The sequence below is a fragment of the Acomys minous genome, assembly GCF_964271855.1.
Source record: "Acomys minous genome assembly, chromosome: 12".
In the NCBI taxonomy this organism is placed as follows: domain Eukaryota; kingdom Metazoa; phylum Chordata; class Mammalia; order Rodentia; family Muridae; genus Acomys; species Acomys minous.
The window spans coordinates 100,533,985-100,556,107 of NC_140493.1; the positions used below are offsets into that span (position 1 = coordinate 100,533,985).

The 22,123-nt window shown below is 39.6% G+C and overlaps 1 protein-coding gene across 3 annotated transcripts in view; it reads left to right on the plus strand.

Moving 5' to 3' along the window:
* Positions 1–22,123, plus strand: part of CEP112 (centrosomal protein 112) — a 391,861-nt gene that overhangs the window by 84,088 nt on the left and 285,650 nt on the right. For all 3 annotated transcript variants that reach the window (XM_084751376.1, XM_084751377.1, XM_084751378.1), the window contains 5 exons: positions 9,043–9,197; positions 9,472–9,601; positions 10,230–10,322; positions 11,758–11,817; positions 18,301–18,380. In XM_084751376.1, coding sequence (XP_084607502.1) covers positions 9,043–9,197; positions 9,472–9,601; positions 10,230–10,322; positions 11,758–11,817; positions 18,301–18,380 — 518 coding nt within the window. The remainder of the gene's footprint in view (positions 1–9,042; positions 9,198–9,471; positions 9,602–10,229; positions 10,323–11,757; positions 11,818–18,300; positions 18,381–22,123) is intronic.

The window sequence follows — 22,123 nt, forward strand, 5'->3', positions numbered from 1 at the left end:
AACTTTGCATTTTGATTGGTTGAGGTTTTCTGTAGTGATCTGTTACGAGAAGTTTCCTAGACGAGGACCACACTTACCTGTGGGTGTAAGGACAGTTACTTAGAATGTCGCTACGGGTCATGCTGGTTTAGTAACGTGATGGCTATAGGTTCTCCTCCACCATCCATCCATGACTTCACTCGCCATAGCTAGTTGGCTAGGTCTCCAGTACCAGGCATGTTTTACCTCATGTCGAGTGGGTCTTAAGTCCAGCCAGAGAGCTGTTAGTCACCACTAGTGCACTCTTAGTATTGTCTTGCTGTGCGTGTGATGCACAGGTGTCATAGCTGTGTGGGGCTATTGGTTGTTCTCTTCCTTTGGAAGCTTGCTTGGCTCCTTCTGGTACCATGAAGGCTAGCTCTGGGGAGGAGGCATTTAGGTCAGTTCCAGGCCAGGAGCCCCTGTGCTGAAGTCTATGGTATCTTCAACTGTAAGGACTCATACCTTCCACTTCTGTGGGAGCAATCAAGAGCCACAGCAGTTCTCTGTAATGTTTGGGAGATTCTTGGACAAAACTGATCAAAACCTCAAAAGAGGAATTCTCATGCTTTGTATTGGGGTTTTGTTAGATTGTCTTTGTCTATTGGTAAGAACATTGTCAGCCCAAATGAGAAAAATTCTTTATATATGTATATTTATACAAAGACTTGTATGTTATAGGTGTCTTAGTATTGTAAAAATTTATTAATTTGGAGGCTTTTTCTATTCACCCATTCTAGCTCCCAAATAAAAGACACGGAGACTTATTATACTTATTTAATAAGCTGTAAGCTCAGTAACTGGGCAGATATGATTTATACTAGTTTTCTATGCTAGTCTGGGTACTTCCAAGTCACACATCCCAAGTTACTTGCCAATATTGGTGCTGTCTGGATTCCATCTGCTCCACAAGGCCACACCTTTTCTCTCCATCTTCCCCTCCCTTTGTGAACCCTATTTGAGACCCCAAGTCTGGGAACAGAAGCTTCACCAACCTCTCCTAGGCCCAATTGCAGGCTGTCGAGCTTTTTTAATTAACCAGTCAGAGATAATTGGGGAGCAAAGTTTATAAAACATTGCTCAGAGTATGTGACAATGTCCATGTCCAGACCAAGCAGATCTCAGGGCATAGAAGTCAGTATCTGAGTACACAGAGCACCAGACCAACCCTCAACATCTTAGTTTGGGTTTTTATTGCTGTGATGAAACACCATAGCCAAAGCAAGTTGGCGAGGGAGGAATTTCTTTGCCTTTCACTTCCCCATTGTGGTCCATCATTGAAGGAAGTCAGGACAGGAGCTCCAATAGGCCAGAGCCTGAAGGCAGGAGCCGATGCAGAGGCCATGGAGGAGTGCTGCCTACCAGCTTGCTCATCATGGCTTGCTCAGATTATAGAGTTCTCAAATTATATGGATCCTCTTATAGAACCCAGAACCGCCAGCCCAGGGATGGCACCACTCACCTATTAATAACTAATTAAAATAAAATAACTTACAGCTGGATCTTATGGAAGCATTTCCTCAATTGAGGTTTCTCATTTCAGATAACTAGCTTGTGGCAAGTTAACAAAAAAAAAAATCAGGACAATATGGTTTATTTTTTAGATTTGACTTTTTCAGTCATCCATACTGTATTTACTCCTCCCTTTTTCTTTTGACATTATGTACTTAAAAATTATTCACTTAGCTGGGCACTATGGCCCATGCCTGTAATCCTAGCACTCAGGAAGGCAGAGGCAGGCGGATCTCTGTGAATTTGAGTCTAGCCTGGTCTACAAAGTGAGTCCAGGACAGCCAAGGCTACACAAAGAAACCCTGTCTTGAAAAACCAAGAAGAAGAAAAATCCTCACTTGAGTGTAGAATTGTGTAAAAACAGTATGTGCTCAGAATTTAAGGTAGATAAAGAGCTGACATCACACATTTTCCTTCTTAATTTAAGAAGTTAATGACATTTTGCACTCAAATGTTAGTCCATTAAATATAGATCTTAATGCAGAGGAAGCTTTGACTTAATATCAATACCTGTCTGCATCTCAGAAATCATGGCAACCTTTACCAATTGTTAGGTCTCTGCAAGTGTTCTCTCTCAAGAATTGTAATGGTTATCTTTGTCCGTTTCTGTTTTTTTTGGCTCACCTCTCCTCCCCCTTCTCCTAGTGGTTGCTTTAATCTTTTTTCTATTTCTGAATCCTTTTCCTGACTTCCATTCTTCGTCTCCTTACTGATAATTTGCCGTCCAGACTCTGCTTCCCTGCCCCTAGCGATGGATTACCTGGTGGATTTGGAGAGGGGAAGTGAGGCAAGAACAGCTGGGAGTAAAGAGGCCTCTGGTGGTGGTGAGCATGACTAGAAACAGACTTCTTAGGAGAGAGACAGCTTGTTTAATGGGGGAGAGCAAAGTGTACTTAAGCCTTTGGGGGAGGGTAGAGACTTTCAGGGTGAGCATACATCACTGGCTGGAGGCAGGGTGTTATGGGTGCCTTATTTGCAAGAAGAGGAATTCCAGGTGTTGCTGGGCATTACCTTATAAGGAGAGAGGAAATTTAACCTGGCTATATGACCTATTCCAGGGGGGCAACAAAGGCGGGGACGCAGGGCTATGTGCTCTGGGATACTCAGGTCTGCGGAAGGAAGGCTCCTATTCCTTCTGATCTCAGGATGAGATTTCTGGGGTTTGGACATGCTCACTCTTGCTCTAGGCTGGCTTCCCCAGTTCTGTGGCTCCCCCACTTCTACAGCTCCCCAGCCCCACAGTAATTATTCTATTTGACTCTGGCTCAGAACCACATAATTTCTGTCAATCCTCCACGTAGACTGTTTTTGTTCATTTGTTGTTCTTGGAATTGTCATCTGCCTGCCTGCCTCTTTATCTATCTATTTATCTGCCCATCAATCATCTATCTTCTATCTGCATGTCTACCTACCTATTTACTACCTAACAATCATCTATATTTTACTTACATCTTGTTTGAATTATTTGCTAAGGGGTTCTCTGAAGAAACAATCTTCGATAATCCTATGAAATATGGTCTTAGGTGTGTTGCAGTTAGTGTGGATCTCTGATATGAGCTGCATGTTGAACCTGGAGAATATTCTGACTTCCATACGTAGGGACTGGTAGGGGGTTAATTGTTTCTATCCCCATTATTTATGAAGTAATTTGGAGTCTATTATTTTATATAATTTTATGAGTCCAGAATAGGGATTGTTATATAAAGATAAACATAATTTGGTGGAATTTAAAAAAAAAAAATCAGCCTCCAGAAATCATAATAAACCCAGAACAGAAAATATAATACTGAGTATTTTAGGTTGAGATGATTTAAATTTTAGTTGTTATACTGTTTATAGTTGAGATACTGAATGAAATTTGAGTTAAAAGACCTGCTAATATTGCCACTTAAAAGGTGGGATGGGTAATGACTTCGGGATTTTTATTTCTAGAGCATTCTAGGTATATACATTTTAAAAATGTTATTTATTTTTATGTACTTGAATCTACATGTGTGTATGTGCATCATGTGAATGCTGAGTGTAGGTGCCATTTTTAAGGGGACATAGGTCTCTTAGCTACTTCCTGCTGACAAGGGTTGTTGGGATCTTTGGGAAATACCAATCTCAGTCCTCAGGATATCTAGCAGTCTAGCAACAGCAGAAAAGAGAAGCCCTAGCTTTGTCTTTCTGGGCGCTCGTGTTTTTACCCTCTCTGAGTCCTCAGAATTAAACTATATCTAACTGGCAAACACCTCACCCTGCATGAGGCCGTTATCAGCTATGGATAAAATAAGGCAGTCCCATATCCTGCATTTGGGATTAAAACAAGAACATAACTGAGTTTTTAAGGAAACCAAAACTTAAAAAAAAGAAAAAAAAAAAAAACCCAAAACTTCCACTACAGCTGGGAGCTCATGGAGGCCAGAAAAGAACACTGGATCCCTCAGAACTGGAGTTCTGTGTCGGTAGTTGTGACCCACCATGTGGGGTCTGAGAACTGCAAGATCAGCCGGTGTTCTTACCTACGAGTCACTGCTTCGTCCTCTTTACATTTTTAAGTGGATTGCTTGGGGATAGACAGATTGGCTCCGTGGTGAGAGGGCTTACTGCTTTTCCAAAGGACCCAAATTTGGTTCCCAGCACTGATGTTGGTTTGCTCACAACTTCTCCAGTGGATCTTACATAACTCCACTGTTTTGTTTTCTGTAGGCACCTCTACCAAATGTATAGGGCAGGGGGCACAGACACCTACAATAAATAATTAAAAACCTGATTTATTTTTGAAGATTATTTTTGTTGTTGGTTTTTTGTTTTGTTTGTTTTGTTTTTGTTTTTGTTTTTGAGACAGGCTCTCTCTGTGTAGCCCTGGCTGTCCTGGACTCACTTTGTAGACCAGGCTGGCCTGGAACTCACAGCGATCTACCTGCCTCTGCCTCCCAAGTGCTGGGATTAAAGGTGTGCGCCACCACGCCCGACTTTAGTTGTATTTTAAAACTGATATCTTTTGACATTAAGCTAAGCCGTCCAGGGTGTGTGTGTGTGTGTGTGTGTGTGTGTGTGTGTGTGTGTGTGTGTGTGTGTATATTCAAGACCTGATTGGTTAATGCATGAGCTAAGGGGAATTTTGTGATCCTGGGTTGTTACTGTCACTACTCTGAAGATTATCTACAATGTTCCTGAGTCTTATTTCACTTGCAGTGAGCCGCTGTAAAGGAGCTCAGAAATGAGCAGGTTCACCAGCTCACCTTGTTATCATACGGTACTCATGCAAGACCATGTTCTGGCCATCACATTTTAACACAAATCTTACCTTAACCAGTAGCTAATAGCAGCAACAATAAGGGGACTGAAGAGATGGCTCGGCGGTAAAGAACATTTGCTGCTCTTGTAAAGACCTGGGATTGGTTCCTACCACCCACATGGCAGTTCACAAATGCCCGCTAGTTCCAGGGGGTCTAATGCCCTCATCTGGCCTCCACAGATGCCAAGCATGTGGTAAACATATGTACATGAAGGTAAACACTCATACAGATAAACAACCACAACAAAAAAGAGAAACAAAAACAGAAAACCTTAACAGCAAAAAGAATTTCTGGGCTGAGAAAGAGCCCTTAGGTAGTAGTTTCAGTATGCCATCTTGCTTTTCTTCCTGTAGCTTGTGTCATGACATGACCTCTCCCTCCGAACTCTGTCTTCATGTTCACTTTCTGATGTCAGAGCAGAGCACCATTGCTTTGTGGTGAGCTGATGGACACAGTACAGTGGGTTTGGGTCAGAAGATACTTAAATCACGTTCCATTCTGCAGCTTACCGTTTTGCCAGAAGGCTAGTGTGGGCAAGACAATGATGCTAAGTTTCAGTTTTCTCATAGTTAAAGTTATGTTAGTAATTCCTATCTCATAGTTTGGGGAGGATGTCAAATAGCCTACTGCTTGCTAGCACGTGTTGACACTTTACATGCTCATCATCTTCTATGTGGTAGGCTGGGTGTTGCCAGGAGTTGTGGGCAGGTCATACATACATCCTAGGCGTAACAGATAGATATGATTCTATAGATAGATAAGGTAAAATAGGTAGACAAGGTCTTCAAAAACCTCAGAGTCCTACAGAATATGGTATTTAAAGATTTTTTTTTGTTTGTTTTAAGGATTCTTCGACAGTAAGACAGGTTAACTCCCCTATCTTCTTACCCATGCATACATCCTCTTGGTGTCTTCAGCCTTCCCCCTTCTGCTTTTACTGTCTTCACCCTCATCTCACAGATGCTCCCCAACCTCTCATGCTCCTTTGTTTCTAAGTGGCTCCTACTGACACTCCAACTTACAGCCACTTAATCCAAAAATTCCAGCCTGCAATTGATTTGCATATGAGGAGATACAGAGTTTCTTTTGGGGCTTCAAGTTACTTCCCTCAGTATAATATTCTTGCCAGTACTATACAAGATTTTCAGTTTCTCCACATCCTCATAGCATTTGTTATTTTCTTTTTTGAAATTGTATTATTATTTTTAATTTGTTCATTTTACATCCCAGTTGTAGCCCCCTCCCTCATTGCCTCTTGGTCCCCCTCCCTCCCTTCCTCCTCCCCTAGTCCTCAGAAAGGGGGAGCCCTCCTTCCCTAACATCTGACCTCAGCCTATCAAGTCTCATCTAGACTGCTTGTATCCTCTTCCTCAGTGGCCTGGCAAGACTACCCCACCAGGAGGAAGTGATTAATGAGTAGGCATCACAGTCCATGTAGAGGGAGCCTCTACTCCCCGTATTATGGGCCCCTCAAGGAGGCTGTGCAGCCTGTCTATTACATCTGAGCAGAGAGTCTCCGTCCTCACCATGCATGGCCCTTGATTGGTGCATCAGTCTCTGCAGCACCTTCTCTTCTGCCCAGAATTGATGGCTCCATTGGTCTTGTGGAGCTCCTGTCCCCTCCAGGTCCTTCCATCCCCCAACTCTTATTATGGAAATAAGACTCCCTGTGCTCCACCCCGAAGTTTCTCTGAGTCTCAGCATCTGCTTTGATAGCAGGCATAGCTGTTGACTACATCTTACTCACAAGTATCTGTTTTAGGTCCCATAAAGTTTTAACAGTTGATTAATATCCAAATTAAAATTTCAAGTTCACTTTATCCCTGCTATTAATTTTCAGTGACACCTAATATTTGAGATCACAATACTGTTTCAGTGTCCATCTCTTTTGTCCTTGAAACAGTGATATTTTTCTCTCTCATCTTTTTTTCCTTCTCTCTTTTTTTTTTAAGATTTTTAAAAAATTTATTATGTGTACAGTGTTCTGCCTGCAGGCCAGAAGAGGGCACCAGATCTCATTATAGATGGTTGTGAGCCACCATGTGGTTGCTGGGAATTGAACTCAGGACCTTTGGAAGAACAAATGCTCTTAACCTCTGAGCCATCTCTCCAGTCCCTTTCTCTTATAAAAGAAGTAGTTTATACTTTCATCTGAGTACTTCCTCTTCTTTATTGTGTTCAATTTTTATTGACAGAGACCCTTTTTCCTTAAGCAAACTTTGTAGGTTTATCTGTATCAATCCCAGCTCATAGGTCTTGATTTATTTAATTCATAACTAAGTTATTTTCTGACAGTTTATGATGGCCGTTTGCTTAGTTCTTTTAACCTGGGTAATCTTTGTCTTGACTTTGGAATTATTGCCTCCTATCTCTATATAGTAACCACATCCTCACTTTGTGCAGTGTTTTGCTCAGAGCTTTTGCTATTTCAAGCCTCAGCTGTCTTGGCCACCCCTCTGCTTTGAGCTTCTTGTCCAGTTCTCACCCATCACCAAGATTAGAAAATAACTCTAGAATTTTTTTTAAATGAAGGTGGTGTGCAACTTAGAAAATACTGGCTGATTTTTTGTGTTTTTTTTTTTTCTTCTTCATCTTCCTTATATCCAATCTGCCTTGGACATCCTCTTACAACTTCCTGCTAATTTTTTCAGACTATTTCTGTGTCTTTTAGGTGTTCTTAATGGGAGATCAATGTTTTATAAGCCACCCACCATAAGCAGAATTTCCTCTCCTAGGGTTATTAAGGTGGAGTTGCAGTTCTGTTTTTCCAACATATTGTCTCCTTTTCACCAACTCCCCCAAACAAGAAATACAGATCCCCTTGATTCCACTATTTAAAATTGGAGAGCAAAGGTTCCTTCCTGGTTTTGTGTCACACAGTCATTATCTAGGAGGTGAGGGTGGCTTGGAGTGCAGTCAGACAGTGAGGGTAACTTCTTAAAGGAGCTGTGCAGCTTAGCAGAGGCAGAGTGGGTGCAGGGTTAGAATGAAGTACACATTTGCTCTGTCATTTAAAAAAAATGTATCCTGTGAAACAGCTTCATGCCCTTGTCAGATGTGGTGACAATCTTTAATGTTATCCATTGTAGAAATAATTATGTAATTATGTAGAAGTATATTGTTGTGAATTTAATTTACATTAATTTGATGATTGACAGTTCAGCATCTTTTTAACTGTGCCATTTAAAATTTCATATATTTGGAAATTGTTGCATTAAAATTTAATTCATCTATCTACTCAGTATTATAATGAAGAAAAGGTGATATGGAGAAAGAGGGTTGGGTTTACAAGTTATGTTTAAACTCTTTGTCCCGGCAAGACAATAGAAAAGCAATGGCACACTAACCTTTCCTCCTTACAGTTATCAGAAATGTAGCTGTTAAATGAGAACCAGTTGTCTCTCAGCTAGTGCTGGCTTAGCTCAGTTTTGAATAAAGGATTTAGGAGCTCATAAACACCTTTATTCAGGCTTTAAATACAGCCCTGACAAAGTGAAGAATTCAAAATAACTTAAAGACCAAATAAAAAAGAGTCACTTTATTTGAATGATGTTTTTGAATACTTTAGAAAAACAGAGAACTGCATTAAATGAAATAGAAAAACTGTTACAGGTTGAAACAAATAAGAATTTATGTGATTAAAATATTCCTATATACTTGCTAATGCTGATGTTATGTGGTATTCCTGGCGTTAAAATAGGGAGTTATGGATTTCATTTAAAATATCATGATTAAAACCTTAAGTGAAGAAGACAAGGCTAACCTATAGTGAGGCGGCCCAGTGGGACCGCAGTCTGCCTGAGGGCAGGCCTTGTCTTCTTTACGCCCATGGGAGAGTTTCAGACTCAGTACACATTCCATGAGTGAGTCAGTGGCTGCACGGATGCAAACATGCTGTTAATTTTAGGTAAGCGATTTTTAGAAGATTTGCCTAGGCTGGGTGGTGGTTGCTCATGTCTTTAATACCAACACTAGGAAGGCAGAAACAGGCAGATCTCTGAGTTCAAAGCCAGCCTGGTCTACGGAGCCAGTTCCAGAAGAGAGACAAAGAAACACTGTCTCGAAAAACAAACAAATATAAAAGTTACTTTAGAGACTTTTTTTTTTACTAATTTTGAAAATGACTTATTTGTTTTTATTATTCTAGAGGCAGTATTTCTCTTCAGAGTGTTTACTGGCACATAGGGCTGAAGAGCTAGGCTTTGCTGACCACGACTTGTTCTTTTAGAACCACATGATCAAAGAACTAGAGGGCCGCGTGCAGCAGCTGACGGGAGAAGCAGAAAATAGCAATTTACAGAGGCAAAAACTGACCCAAGAAAAAATGGAGCTTGAAAGATGCTACCAGATGACATGTAGTGAGTTGCAGGGGCTAAAGACCAGGTAAGTAGTGAGTCAGGGGCTGCGCACCAGAGCTCTCACTTGGCGGGTGCCCTGCAGGAGTCCTCAGCCTGTGCAGGAGAGTTTATGATGTTCCTACCTAGGCAGGGTTCTTTACATATTTTTAAAAGTACTTAAAAACATAGTGTTTGAAGCTAGTTTGTGAAAATATGGGTACTTATTTCATATAATGAAAGAGCATATATTTGAATTCAGTTGATATCGATTTTAGTGATTAGTTGTAAAATATATAAATTTTTTAATCTTATTGTTTTAGGTATAACATACTACATAAAGAGAAAGAACATCTTGTAAATGACTATGAGCAAAATGTTAAATTATTAAAAACCAAATACGATTCTGACATAAACCAACTGAAACAAGAGCATGCGCTTTCAGCTTCTAAGGTATTGTACGTGTAGGAAGCCACATCTGCATGGGTGCTCAGCCATAGGCAGCACTGTCTCAGCCAGTCATTTCCATGGGAAATTAGCCCTTTCTTTATTTTGTTCTTTAAGCCACTAGACTCAACATTTGCTGCTGTTCAGAACACTGAAAGTGCTAGATGTCTCTTAAGAGCAGTTCCTCTAGATTCTTGCCTAAAGCACTAAAGTTTTAAAGAAGAAATTCCTAGGAATGCTTTCTGAAGTGTACTGCACATACACAGTGGTGTTGCTTTGAAATGTTTATTTTATTCTTATTTTTAAAAATTTAAAAATTTCTATAAAAATTTAACTCACTGTTACATTTTCATAGCATTAATTACTATGCAGATTTTGGGATACATTTTTACTTCAAAATATTAATATTTGGCTTTAAATGTTCCCCTACTTACTGTTCAGCTTGATATCATTCTTACAGTATACTTAAAGATAGATGTCAGCTTATATTGTCTTTAAAATATTTTTTATTCAGATTATAGATAACTTAAATCCTGACTGAACTTTCAGGGGTCAGACGGTGGGCTTCATGTTAGCCGGCAGTGTGGATGGTACAAGAGTCAGTGCTCTGCTCTCTGTTTTTCCATCCTCCTAGACATCTGGTGTGATGGAGGAGTTAGAGCAGCACGTCTGTCAGTTAAAACAGCAGGTCCAGGAATCGGAGCTTCAGAGGAAACAGCAAGAAAAAGTGAGTCCTGCGCTGACCGAGGTCAGCGCTTCCAGTTCCTTTACTTTCTTGATCTATGTTTATAAATGAGAGTCCATAAAAAAAGCCCACAAAAACACGAGACGTGCTTGTGGACATAGCCATTTCTGAGGGTATGACTGGCGTTTATGTAACAGACGAAGATGCTAATATATAGAAAATAAAAGGCCGTTGTTTTCAAAGATCTCTTTTTCAGATTCATTTAGAAATAAAATCTTAAATGTTTTAAAAATGCGATGTTGAAATTTTTAGGAAAACAGATGAATTTGTAAATTGTAATGTGAAGCATGGGGACCCAAATGTGGAAAAATAAACCCTGAATGTTCTGTGCCACATGTACGGAGGTCCTAGCCCATGGTGTGTGCATCTGTGTGTGTGTGGTGCTGCGGGGCGGGGCGGGGGGGCGGGGGGAGAATATGAGTAAAAGCTTAAAAACAAGAAAGGAGACCAGGGCGTGGTAAAGATAGGTGAGGGGAAGGGTGGGGGTTGGGCAAGAGGACATGTGGACCATGAAAGAGGAAGGAAACTGAGGGATGAGAACAGGGGATGTGGGTAGCAGAGGAGTGGGGAGGATGGAGAGGGAGGAAATTCCGCTAGTGTACTTTGTTCAAAAATGGCATCATCAGGAGGAGATTGAGAGTGTGATCAGGCTGTAAAGTGATTAAATAAATACATAAGTGGAAAGTGCCACAATGATATCTATTCTGTTATATGCTAATTTGAAATGAAATTATTAAAATTTATAAAATATATAAATTAAATATTTTAATATGTTAAATTTTTAAACAAGAAAGTCCTAATGTTTATTATATGGTATACTGTCAGTAATGTGCATGGGGCACTGGTGTGAACACAGGATATACTAAAGTATATAAGTATGTATGTCTTATTTGCTGTTCTTTCCACAAGTCTTTTTAGTTAGTCTTATATGCCGTCAACTTTTGTTTGATGTGGAAAAAAACTCTTAAGTGTATCACTTTAAAATATTTCTCCCTTTTAAGTTCTCAAACTCTATTGGTTTGCTGCCCCCTTCCTCTTTTTCTCATAGCTTTCCTTCTCTCAATCAAAGAGCATCAAGGATGAGGATATGAAGTAGCTTCATAGTTATCTTGCTATCTTGACTTAGTTACTCTTTCCTAATCTCACAATCTTATACGTCACAGTGATCCTTGTCCTTGAGGACAGCAATCCCTCTATGCAGTGAAGGTTTTATGCCTTGTAATGTAAAGCTGCTCGTCACCCTTCTGTGACTTAGAAAATTGGGTGCCTAGGGCTCTCTTAATGATAAGCAAATGACATGCAAAACTCTGAAGTAAAATTTGATATCAAGTACATTTATTGCTCTCATCGGGTCACTAATTTTATTGACTGTAGAGGCAATATTAGACATACTAAAATAAACATTTATCATTTACAGGATCAAGAAAATAAGTTTCACACGGAGAAAAAGCATTTAAAAGACATCTATGAGAAAAAGGTAATATAGTTGGAAATTATAAACACTTAAAATAACAACTTAAGCAGTTAAAGAGAGCTGTTTTATTAAAGCAATATATTGACTCTCTCCCTTAAAGCTTTTTTTTGTTTGTTTCTGTTTTAATCTCTGCTAAGCAATATAATCAATTTTCATGTTTGTAAGAAGTTTTCATGTTTAGGAACAGTTTCTTTGGTTTAGTTATTAATCATGCCAACATTAAAACTCTACTTTTATGCTCTGTTGGGTGAGTACCATTGACTGAACCTCTAACAAACACCCACCCCTATGGGGACGTACATTGCAGTCCTGTGCATTATTCTGTAATAAGAACTTGCATATGTAATAAAAAACCCTGAAACAGTGAAGGCAGTGACTACATGCAGCTTAACAGTTTCTTAGCATTCAGAATATTTTCATCAATGTTTTAAAATATTCCTATTAACAGTAATAACAGGTTTTTAAAAAAATACTTTAGACAGCAAGATACAGATTTGCGACTGATATCTCAGTTCTGAAATGGTTTGCTATAAGACATGGAAGTAAAAGGAGTTGAAATAACACAGGTTTTAGTACTGTTTATTATTTATTTTTAATATTTGTCAAATTAATCCTCTTGTAAAATGTAGTAGAAAATGAGGTTATTCCTTCCATTAAAATATATGTAAATTAAAGCTAACCCCGATGTGTATTGTAGCATTCTCAATCGACTTTGCAACACATCTGTTTTGTTCCCCTACTTGCTTAGTAGATACTCTTTAAATGCTTCCATTGCAATAGGCATTGTGTTAAGTACTAGGATGAGGCTGGGAGCAGTTAGGCATTCTGCCCTCCAAAAGCTTAGCCCACCAAGAGATGTCCGTCACCTACAAAGATTTCTTCTGGTGCATATTGGTCTATGTTTGTGTGCTTTTTATAATTGTAATTGTTTTCTTCTGCAGTTTTATTACAATTCATTGCAAGGTGTTTAGTATATTTTATATCTACAAAATGATATCTGAACAAGAAGAGGAAATAATGCTTTTGTTCAAATGAAGATTTTCAGTTTTTATTGCTGAGAAATGCAGTTTCTTAAATATTTTTGCTTGTGTGTGTGTGTGTGTGTGTGTGTGTGTGTGTGAGAGAGAGAGAGAGAGAGAGAGAGAGAGAGAGAGAGAGAAGGAGGGAGGGAGGGAAGAAGGGAGGGAGAGGGACAGAGACAGACAGAGATAGGAGAGCCAGAGAGACAGACAGATGAGAGAGAGAGAGAGAGGGAGGGAGGGAGGGAGGGAGGGAGGAGAGAGAGAGAGAGAGAGAGAGAGAGAGAGAGAGAGAGAGAGAGAGAGAGAGCGCACATTGCACATTACTGGAAGTCTTCTCCATTGTGCAGGGCACTGGGCTAGTTAGTCTGGGTGTACTGTTCATCCACTGTTCCCTGGGTAGCCCTCTGGCTTCTCTTCTATTATGGAGCACCTTTCTGGCCTACTGCTGTGTTGCTCTCTGTCAGCCTTCCTCTGATCTGCTAGCCGGTGGAAAAGGATGGGCTGGTGTCTAGGAACAAGGCACACCTGAGAATTGTTCCATGGAGAGAAAGACCCAGATAGCCTTTGCTTCTACCGTTTTCTTGAGTTTTTAGCCACCAAGTAATCTAAGGTTCTATTATCAGACAGAAGGAAGGACACATGAGGATTCATTTTGTAACTGGAGCTTAGGGCCAAAGCCCACACTGCAGCAGCTGCAGAAGGCAGGCTTTGTCACCTCCCAACACACTGTAGAGCCAACAAGTAGTGCACAGCAGAGAGAGAGGGAGAGGAGGGGGGGGGAGAGGGAGAGAGGGAGGGAAAGAGGGAGGGAGGGAGGGAGGGAGGGAAAGAGAGAGAGAGAGAGAGAGAGAGAGAGAGAGAGAGAGAGAGAGATATTAATCAGTGCAGCTGGAAAAGGGGCCCCCTGACCACAAGTGCCATCTCCTGAATGGATGAGAGCTTCAGGCCCTCATGGAGGAAGCACTAGGGTACGGCAAGGGGTCTGCATAGGGAAGCAGTCTTGGTCGAGCTGTGGTTGGCTTGATCACTACCTCAGTCTAGTTTTGCAAAGGACTCTGAAGAAGTCTTTATGGCTTGAGGGGACAAGCTGGTTCCTTGGCGACTTCTGCCCCAGGGTACCATTTCACCGCCATGGGTAACTCAGTCCTGCCAGGCTCTGCTGTTCTTGGAGTCCAGCGTCCAGAACACTGCCTGGAGGCTGGTTAGCTCTTTTATGGGGTGCAGAACAAGGACAGCGCGAAGCCGATAGTAGAACTCCCAGTGCTTCTTGGCTTTGTGCTTTCAGCTTGAAAGGGAGTGAGGGAAGTTGGGTAGCCCTGGCTCCCACATAGATTTTCCTCGAGTGAGGAACCCTGACTACTGCAGAGGTAATTGAGTGGCCCCTGAAGAGGAGGAGACAGATGCAAAGTGGAGATGGAGCGGTCAGGCTTTCATCTTGCCTTCCTCAGTTACCTTGTGAGTTCAAGTCCGGAATCAGTGCTTTTTTTTTTTTTTTCAGAAAAGGCACTGTCTACATGCTTGTTGTAATTTCATTTTTATCAATAAAGTTCTGGCCATTCCTTTTGTAGTTCACCTCTGGAGGGAGACCTAAAACCTCTCTGTTAGGCACTGTAACTGGGGCCGTTCCATTGCCAGGAGCTATCAGCTGACTTCACTTTTAAATAAAACGACCAGACTATACTTTGTTTTCAATGTAATCATGACTTGTTTAAAACAACAATCTTTAGAAGAAGAATATGTGTTTGTTCATATTGCATATGTTACTGATACTGTTTATATTAAAGAAAAGGTTCCTCAGTGTGTCCTTTTTTGTTTCACAATTAATTCCATAATCTCCCATTTTAAATTGGCATCTGCTCTTCTTTCTTTATTAAACCTGCTGTGATCTCAAGCCTTGAAGATTTGATGCCTTGTACCCCCCTGAGGGGATGTCTGTCTGACAGCTCAAAGAGCTGACATAAATCTCACCCAGTCCTGGGCGGTGTCACTGGATAGCTAACTGGATGGATAGGGCTTTTGTTTTGGGAATGTTACAGGTGTGCACATTCAGTAACTTTCCGTATAAAATGTGCTTCTGAATATCTGTTCAGAAGGAGGAAATGCCATCTGAATGACATTATTTCCTCATGCCAGTGTGAAAGCAGCAGGATGGGAGCATACCATCCCACTAGTCTTTGAGGTGGAAGAAACAGCATCAGATGCTGTCCCTAATTTAAGCACACACATATTATCTCATGGTCTTTATTGATCTCTGGTGGCTGTTGCCTGCTCTTCAGATCTTTGAACATCAAACAAATAATAGGCCATAAAGCTAACCGTCATTGTTTGATGAAGTGTCGTAATCTGCTAAATCAGGAAACTGCTGGAGTAAATGATTTTACTAGTAAGGAAACACCTGCCTCCTACAAATAACCTAGGGCTTGTTTTCCAAACAGGCACTGGGAGTAAAGAATGGTGCTGTTTACTCAAAGAAGCAGGAGGCAGATGCTCACATGCAGAGGTTAAAATGTGCTAGACTTGACTTAGCCTCCTAAAATCATTGTCATAACTGTAACAAACAGAAGTTCTGAGACACGCTAAAGCAGTTTTCCAGTACTTAACATTCATGTGTGCTCTGTATAATTATGTTCAAATAATTTAAACATGTTCACAGCAGCTTTATCTGTAATATATTAGATTGTATTTTTAACTCCTACTAACGTAAGTTTCTTTAAAAGGATAGGTGCCTTTCCCAAAGTAAAAAGAGAAAAATAAATTGTGCTGTTGTAGTATTTAGTAAAGTTGTGCAATGAGATCACCCATATTTTTAACTCTAGCCTACAGCAATTAGAGTAGTTAAGAGGCAGTGTTGTTCTGCTAGTTGGTTGTGGGGCCAGCCTCTGCTCTCTGCTTTTTGCACTGCCATGATCCACAGCTTTTTCTTATTTATATGCTCCTTTGTGGTTCCTTAAATTTGGGAGATGGAAGAGGATATAAACTGTATTCATCATACTTCAATAAATGTGCTTATGACTACTGAAATCAACTACTTATAGTAAATTCACATATTTGAGAGTAAACTAGATGTCTTACCTACCTTAAATATTTTGGTTTAGTATTAACTATATAATGAAGAAAGATTAGAGGTAAATCATATTAAATCTTACTCTACATTACCTTTGGGCAACATAGCAAGACCTAGTGTAAAAAGATATAAATAAATAATACAAGCAAATATTGGACAGTAGCATCATCTTTATGTTGTTTCTTAATTTTCTTTTATGTAAAAATGATTTATGTAATATTCCAACACAAATATTAAGTTGTAATTTTCCATCAAAATCAGTATGCATTGATTACTTTCATGGTATTTAATTATATATTACCTGAAATATAGATCAAAATAGAGCCATATTTTAAAAAAATCTCACGCATACAATGCTAAAATATTCTGTCAAGAGGAAACAAACCCAGAAAATCCCTTAATGACTGCTCTAGTGTGGGTGAGGGATGCTGGGCAACAAGGTAGTAACCTAAGTGAGAAACAGCTTAAAAACATGTGCATCACTACATGCATTTTTGACCAGAGGAGAGCCCTTCTTCCTCACCCTGATAGTTTATTCTCCCTGCAGCAATGGAGCTGATAGTCTTAGAAATAGTTAATTTTATCAAGGTGTGTGTGTCATACACTAACCATCATTAAGAAGTGGAAGCCAGAATTTGAAATCGGTTAAGATTGTGTAGTGAGAACAATGGGATCAGGGGCTGCCTTCAGCTCAGCTGCCTGCCACTGCATCCCTTGTCAGACCCCGGCTGAGAGGAAGCACTTAGTCCTGCTGCAACATGAGGTACCAGGGTGGGTTGGTAGCCCTTGAGGGCCTCTCCTTCTTTGATAAAAAGGAGGGGGAAATGGAGGAATGGGGCATGAGAGAGGGGCTGGGAGGAGAGGAGGGATGGGCTGGGATCAGGCTATAAAGAGAGTAAATTAAATAAATAAATAAATAAATAAATAAATAAATAAATAATACAGAGCACTTACAAGAACTCAGAATGCTTGGTAATCCAGGGGCTGCTTTATGAAAGGGCAATCAGCCAGCCTGTGCACTGGGCATGTTGTGACCGCTGTTCGTAGTGACCTGAAGTAATCAAGGAATCCTTTATAGTGTTTAGTCTGACACTGTAGCTGGAACATTGGGAATTTCTGATGTTCTAGTATTCACAGAAGCCTTACCTGAAGCAATTTACTTTTACCAGAATATTTTGATATGGTTATTGTTGACCCCATTTGTAGAGGGGACTGAGACAGTGTGCTAAATTAACTTGAGAAGTAGAGATGTGACCATTTATACTTATTCTGTAATTCTGCCTAGAGTTCCCCAGTCCACAAACTACTTAATGTGAAGAGTTTGTTTTTATTCCAGTGTAAGATGCTTACTTTGTGCCAATCATAATAATATATATCCAGGATCTATAAGACAAGAGTTGAAGTCTGAGCCTGGTAAAGTATGTGCAGACTTTTCTTTTTCATATTTAAAATAAAATAAGTTTAGTGGTAAAGATTCTCAAGGTGAGGTGATCCTTCTTGTCATAAGAAAAACAGTATTTATGAGATATTTAAATTGATCATTACAGTACCAAGAAGTGGCACATGGGTCTGCTAACTCTCCTGGTCACTCATTGCTTCAGCATGCAGTGTCTGCTCTGCCTTCGTTTCCATCTTGATTTAGTGGTTGCCATCATAAAAACAAGTAGAGGCCTTTTGATATTATTATGGAAAACTACCTCTCTAGTCTTGCTGCTTTTAGTTTATAGGTATATAGTTGACTTTACTAATTTATTTTCCTTACACAAAGGGAAAATTTGAGATAATTATAAAAAAGAAAGCCCCCCCAAAATGTGGGATTTGAGTTAAATACGTCTCTCAACTAAACTGATATTTAAAAATTACTTTTGATTAGTTCTGATGCAGTGTGTGACGTGGCTTTAGAGTGTGTGGGTGCGTGTTTGAAAGTGTGAAGAAAATTTTCCTTTAGCCGTTGTGGTTGTTGCTATCATCCCACTTGCTCAAAGACCGCTGCATCCAGGAAGGGGGTAATCCTGTGGGGCAGTTTGGGTCAAGACTGGTCAGTGGATGCACAGATGATGCTTAGCAATGGGAGTTTCTTAATAGCCATTCTGTTATCTGCTTAATGCAGGCACATTATTTACTCTAGTCTTTTCAGTCATACGAAATTTCTTTTCCTTTGTCAAAACTATAATTTTTTTTAAAAATCAAAGTGATTGCTGCTCTTTTGAAGTTGATGCATGTGAATTCATTAATTGAAAAGTTATATTGGTATAATTATTGAAATTATTCTATGGATAAACATGTTTTTTTTCATGAACTACCTAAGACTGAAGTCAAATCACACAGGATTTGAGACTTGTTTTTTGTATTTCCGAGTACCCTTATCTTCCAGTAAGCTTCCCCATTCTCTCCTGGCAGGTTCAAGAGTTGCAGAGTGAACTTGATGAAGAGAAAGGAGACACTCAGAGGAAGCTCCATAAATTTGAGGAAGCTTTGAAGTGAGTAAAAATAACAATCACAAAATATTTAATGTTAATGTTTTAAAATTTGCTTATTTGGGGCTGGAGAGGTGGCTCAGTCAGTGGATAAGAGTACCAGCCTCTCTTTCCAAGGACCTGGGTTCTTAGTCTCAGCACCCACTTAGGGCCTAACAACTTTCTATAACTTCAGTGCTGAAGGATCCCAGGAGCCCCCTTCTGGCCTCTGTAGGCACTGGATGCACGGGTGTACTGACATACAGGCAGAGAAAGTGCCTGTACACACAACCGAAAAATAAAAATAAAAACGAAATTAAAATGCAGACAAGTTGCTCATATCCCACCGAGAGCCAAGTTAACTAGACTGAGTGCCGTGCCTGACAATAGCTTTGTAGGTATTGCTTCAGGTGCTTTCCCCTCATGGGTATATTTTCAGAGTTACTCTATTAGTTGGTTTAAACAAAAACAAAAACAAAAATCCAGTTCAGCTGTTTTTAAGTGATAGGAATGAGAGAAAATAGGACTCAGTGTCTCAGATGCCCTCCCCGTCTTAAGTGGAAACACATTTTTACAAAATGACATTTAGGTCCTTGGAACTCTACAAATTGTTATGCAGATTTTTTGTAAAGTGTTTTAGTTTTAATGTTAATAAATACATTACTATCTACGTGTTGTTTAGAAGTGTTCTATCTCCTGACCTGCTGTGTGAAGGTCCCTGGCATTACATCTTGTCTTTTCTCATCCATTTACTTAGAGTGGAGTGTTTGACGTTTCTGGTTTTTACTGTGAAAGTTTTAGCTGGAACATACTGATTTACTCAGTAAGTACTCAGTTTTTACTGTGCGTCAGGCAATGCAAGAAAATACACTCCCAGAAGACCATATGGCCATTTGGTAGATTATTTAGCAAATTTGGCAGTTGCAGTACAGAGCAGATGGGATTCACCTGGAGGAAGGTCAGCATGACACCTGATCCAAGGGATTCAGGAAAGGCTTTCTCTAAGGTCAGTGCGCTAGCTAATTTGTTTTCTTTCCTGAACCTCTAAACCAGCATCATTACAGAACTGCCCCCCAAAGGTACCTCCCAACAAACATTCCTATCAGATTCTCTCTGGGAGAGTGCAGCCAGGCAGCCTGGTTCTTCCCCCTTGCTTTGCCTTTTAGTAAAGTACATCGGCTTACTTGCTAAGCAAACATCTTAGAATAATTTATGTAGTGTGACATCACAATAAGTAATGCTTTTTTGTTTTTTATCTACACGAGAACTTGTTGCTTATTTGTTCACATCAACTATGAACCAGATGTCATAAAGGGGGATCAAAAGGCAAGCACTTATACTCATTAAACAGTAAACTGTCATCTTGATTCATGACAATACTAACACTCATCAAGGCTTGAAAGCACTGAACCAAAATAACACATTTTATTTGGAGTTAAAAGACACAATTTTCAACTTTTAAGTAAAATTCCATGGTAGATTTATTCCTCCCATCGCCTAGATAGTCAGTGTCTTCATTTTGAACTGTTGGCCGCAATAATCAAGATGGAAAATCACAGAGGAAGTCATCGTGAAGTTGGAACGTGAGAGTAAATAGCAGAAGCTGGCTATTTTCCAAATAGAAAATATTCCAAGGAGTGACTGTTAACTGCTTTTGATCTAAGAATTGTGCTGTATAACTTATTTATCATAAACAGCCTGTAATAGCACTTTCAAAGTATTGGAAGTAAACCCTGTATTATTATTGAGTTATATGGGAACCATACCGCATATTAGAGTAGAAATATGTATAATGTGTGAAGAATAATCTTAAATTTGAATTCTATACACTGTATCTAAAATTAAACTTATTTTGCATCTATTTTGCATTGGTATAATTCTACACCAATGAATTAAAAATAACCTTGTGAGTAACAAGGCATTAAGTTGAGGAGTAGAGTCACTAATCTACTTTTTGTTCTATCTTCCCTATATATTTCTATATTCCCCCTTCTTCCTTTTCAACCCCTATCTCCAAACCTAAGATTGGAAGATAGTGGAAAAGAGGCACATCCCTGGGTCCAACCTTATTTTCTCTCTAAATAAGACCAATAATAACTTATAACCAACTTCCATTGAAAATAACCCTCGATAGCCCAAGAAAGCAACCAAAAACCTACCTGACCCCCCTTAAAGGAAATGGGGCATCTTTCTCTTAAGGTTTCTTCCAGCTGATATGGACAAATAATACCTTTGTAGGGGCCCAAATAAAATTGGAGAAATGGCTTTAACAAGCTAGGAATAGCATTTGTGGTCCAGTTTCTAAATGTTGAGAAATTCCAGGCTTAGAGTCCTATGTGGGATAGTCTGAAATGCTGGATTGAAAACTTTCTTTGAAGGTGTCCTGGGGGCTGTGTTGTTCTGATAAGAAACAGCAACTGAAGCACTTGGTGCTGGAACATGAAGGATGAAGGAGGTCAGTGTCCATCATGCTGAGAAGAAGGAATCCTATCAGGTCTGATCTAATATCAGTGCCTGGTTCTTTTGTTCTGAAAACAGGATTTCTCACAAGCATTATACAGTCCTAAAATTATAAATGTGTATATATAAGGTGTGCATGATGCACAGAACAATTAAGTCTGGTTCTCTGCTCTTTGTCTGAGCAGAAAAAAAGACATGTGTAAATCATTATTCATGCCATATGAAGAATATGTAATTCATAGGGCATAGTAATTCATAGGGACTCTGTAGCCAATGAGAAACATTGTCTATGCATAGACATTCATGCCTCAGCCAGCCTCAGAGCTATTCCGATGTAGTGGGATTAGCAATATAAATTACCTGCTTGTTCTGCAGTTTATAGTTCTCACATCCCGATTATATGCCCCTCCCTCATCCCCTTCCAGTCCCCCCTCCCACTCTCATCCCCTCTCCCTGCCTTCCATACTCCTCAGAAAATTGTTAGTTGATAAAATCATGGTCTTATTAATTACTAGTCTATTTTTATCACAAGAATATACATCTTAAATGCAACAGATAGATATGTTTCTTTAGAAAGATAAGGTAAAAATAGGCAAGATCTTCAAAAACCTCAGAGACATATAGAATATGGCATTTAAAAATGTTTTTATTATTTTAAAGATTCATTGACAATGAGACAGGTTAACTCCTGGCAACACCCAGCTTACCTCAAAGAGGATAGTGAGCATCAAAGAACCTCCTTATGGAGATGGCTTCAAATGTGGCACACAAGCCATTGGCAAAATGTCCTCATTTCTACCACAGACAGAATTCTTCCTAAAAAAGGGCAAGCTTGGAAGCAGGCAGAGTCAACGGCCAAACTCTGCCAAGACAGGGTAAGCAAGTCCTCAATAGTTCCTGCCTCACAAATATGTCTGTCAGATACATTGGGCAGGAAGGCTGAAGATGATGCTCTAATGTTATAGAGAGTTTTGGGTGACTGGTCATGTAGCAAACTATCTCTCTTATCTTCTCATTTGGGAAGCTGCTAGCCTGCACTCCCTCTATACTCAGGTAATCAATTCTGTTCCTTCTCAAGTCTCTGATGGGGTTGAAGACCAGATAGTTTAGTTTTACAATTAAGCTTAGTTGTTTAGAGGTTAAGATGTTCTTAGGTCTGATAGATGTTTTAAGTTGATAATGATGAAATATGATAGATACTGATTTACATTCAGAATTTTAGATGCACCAAGATAAGAAAGATATTTTCTTCAAGGCTGAAAAATACAAATAGCCAAAACACTAATAATGTAACATTTATGTAATTC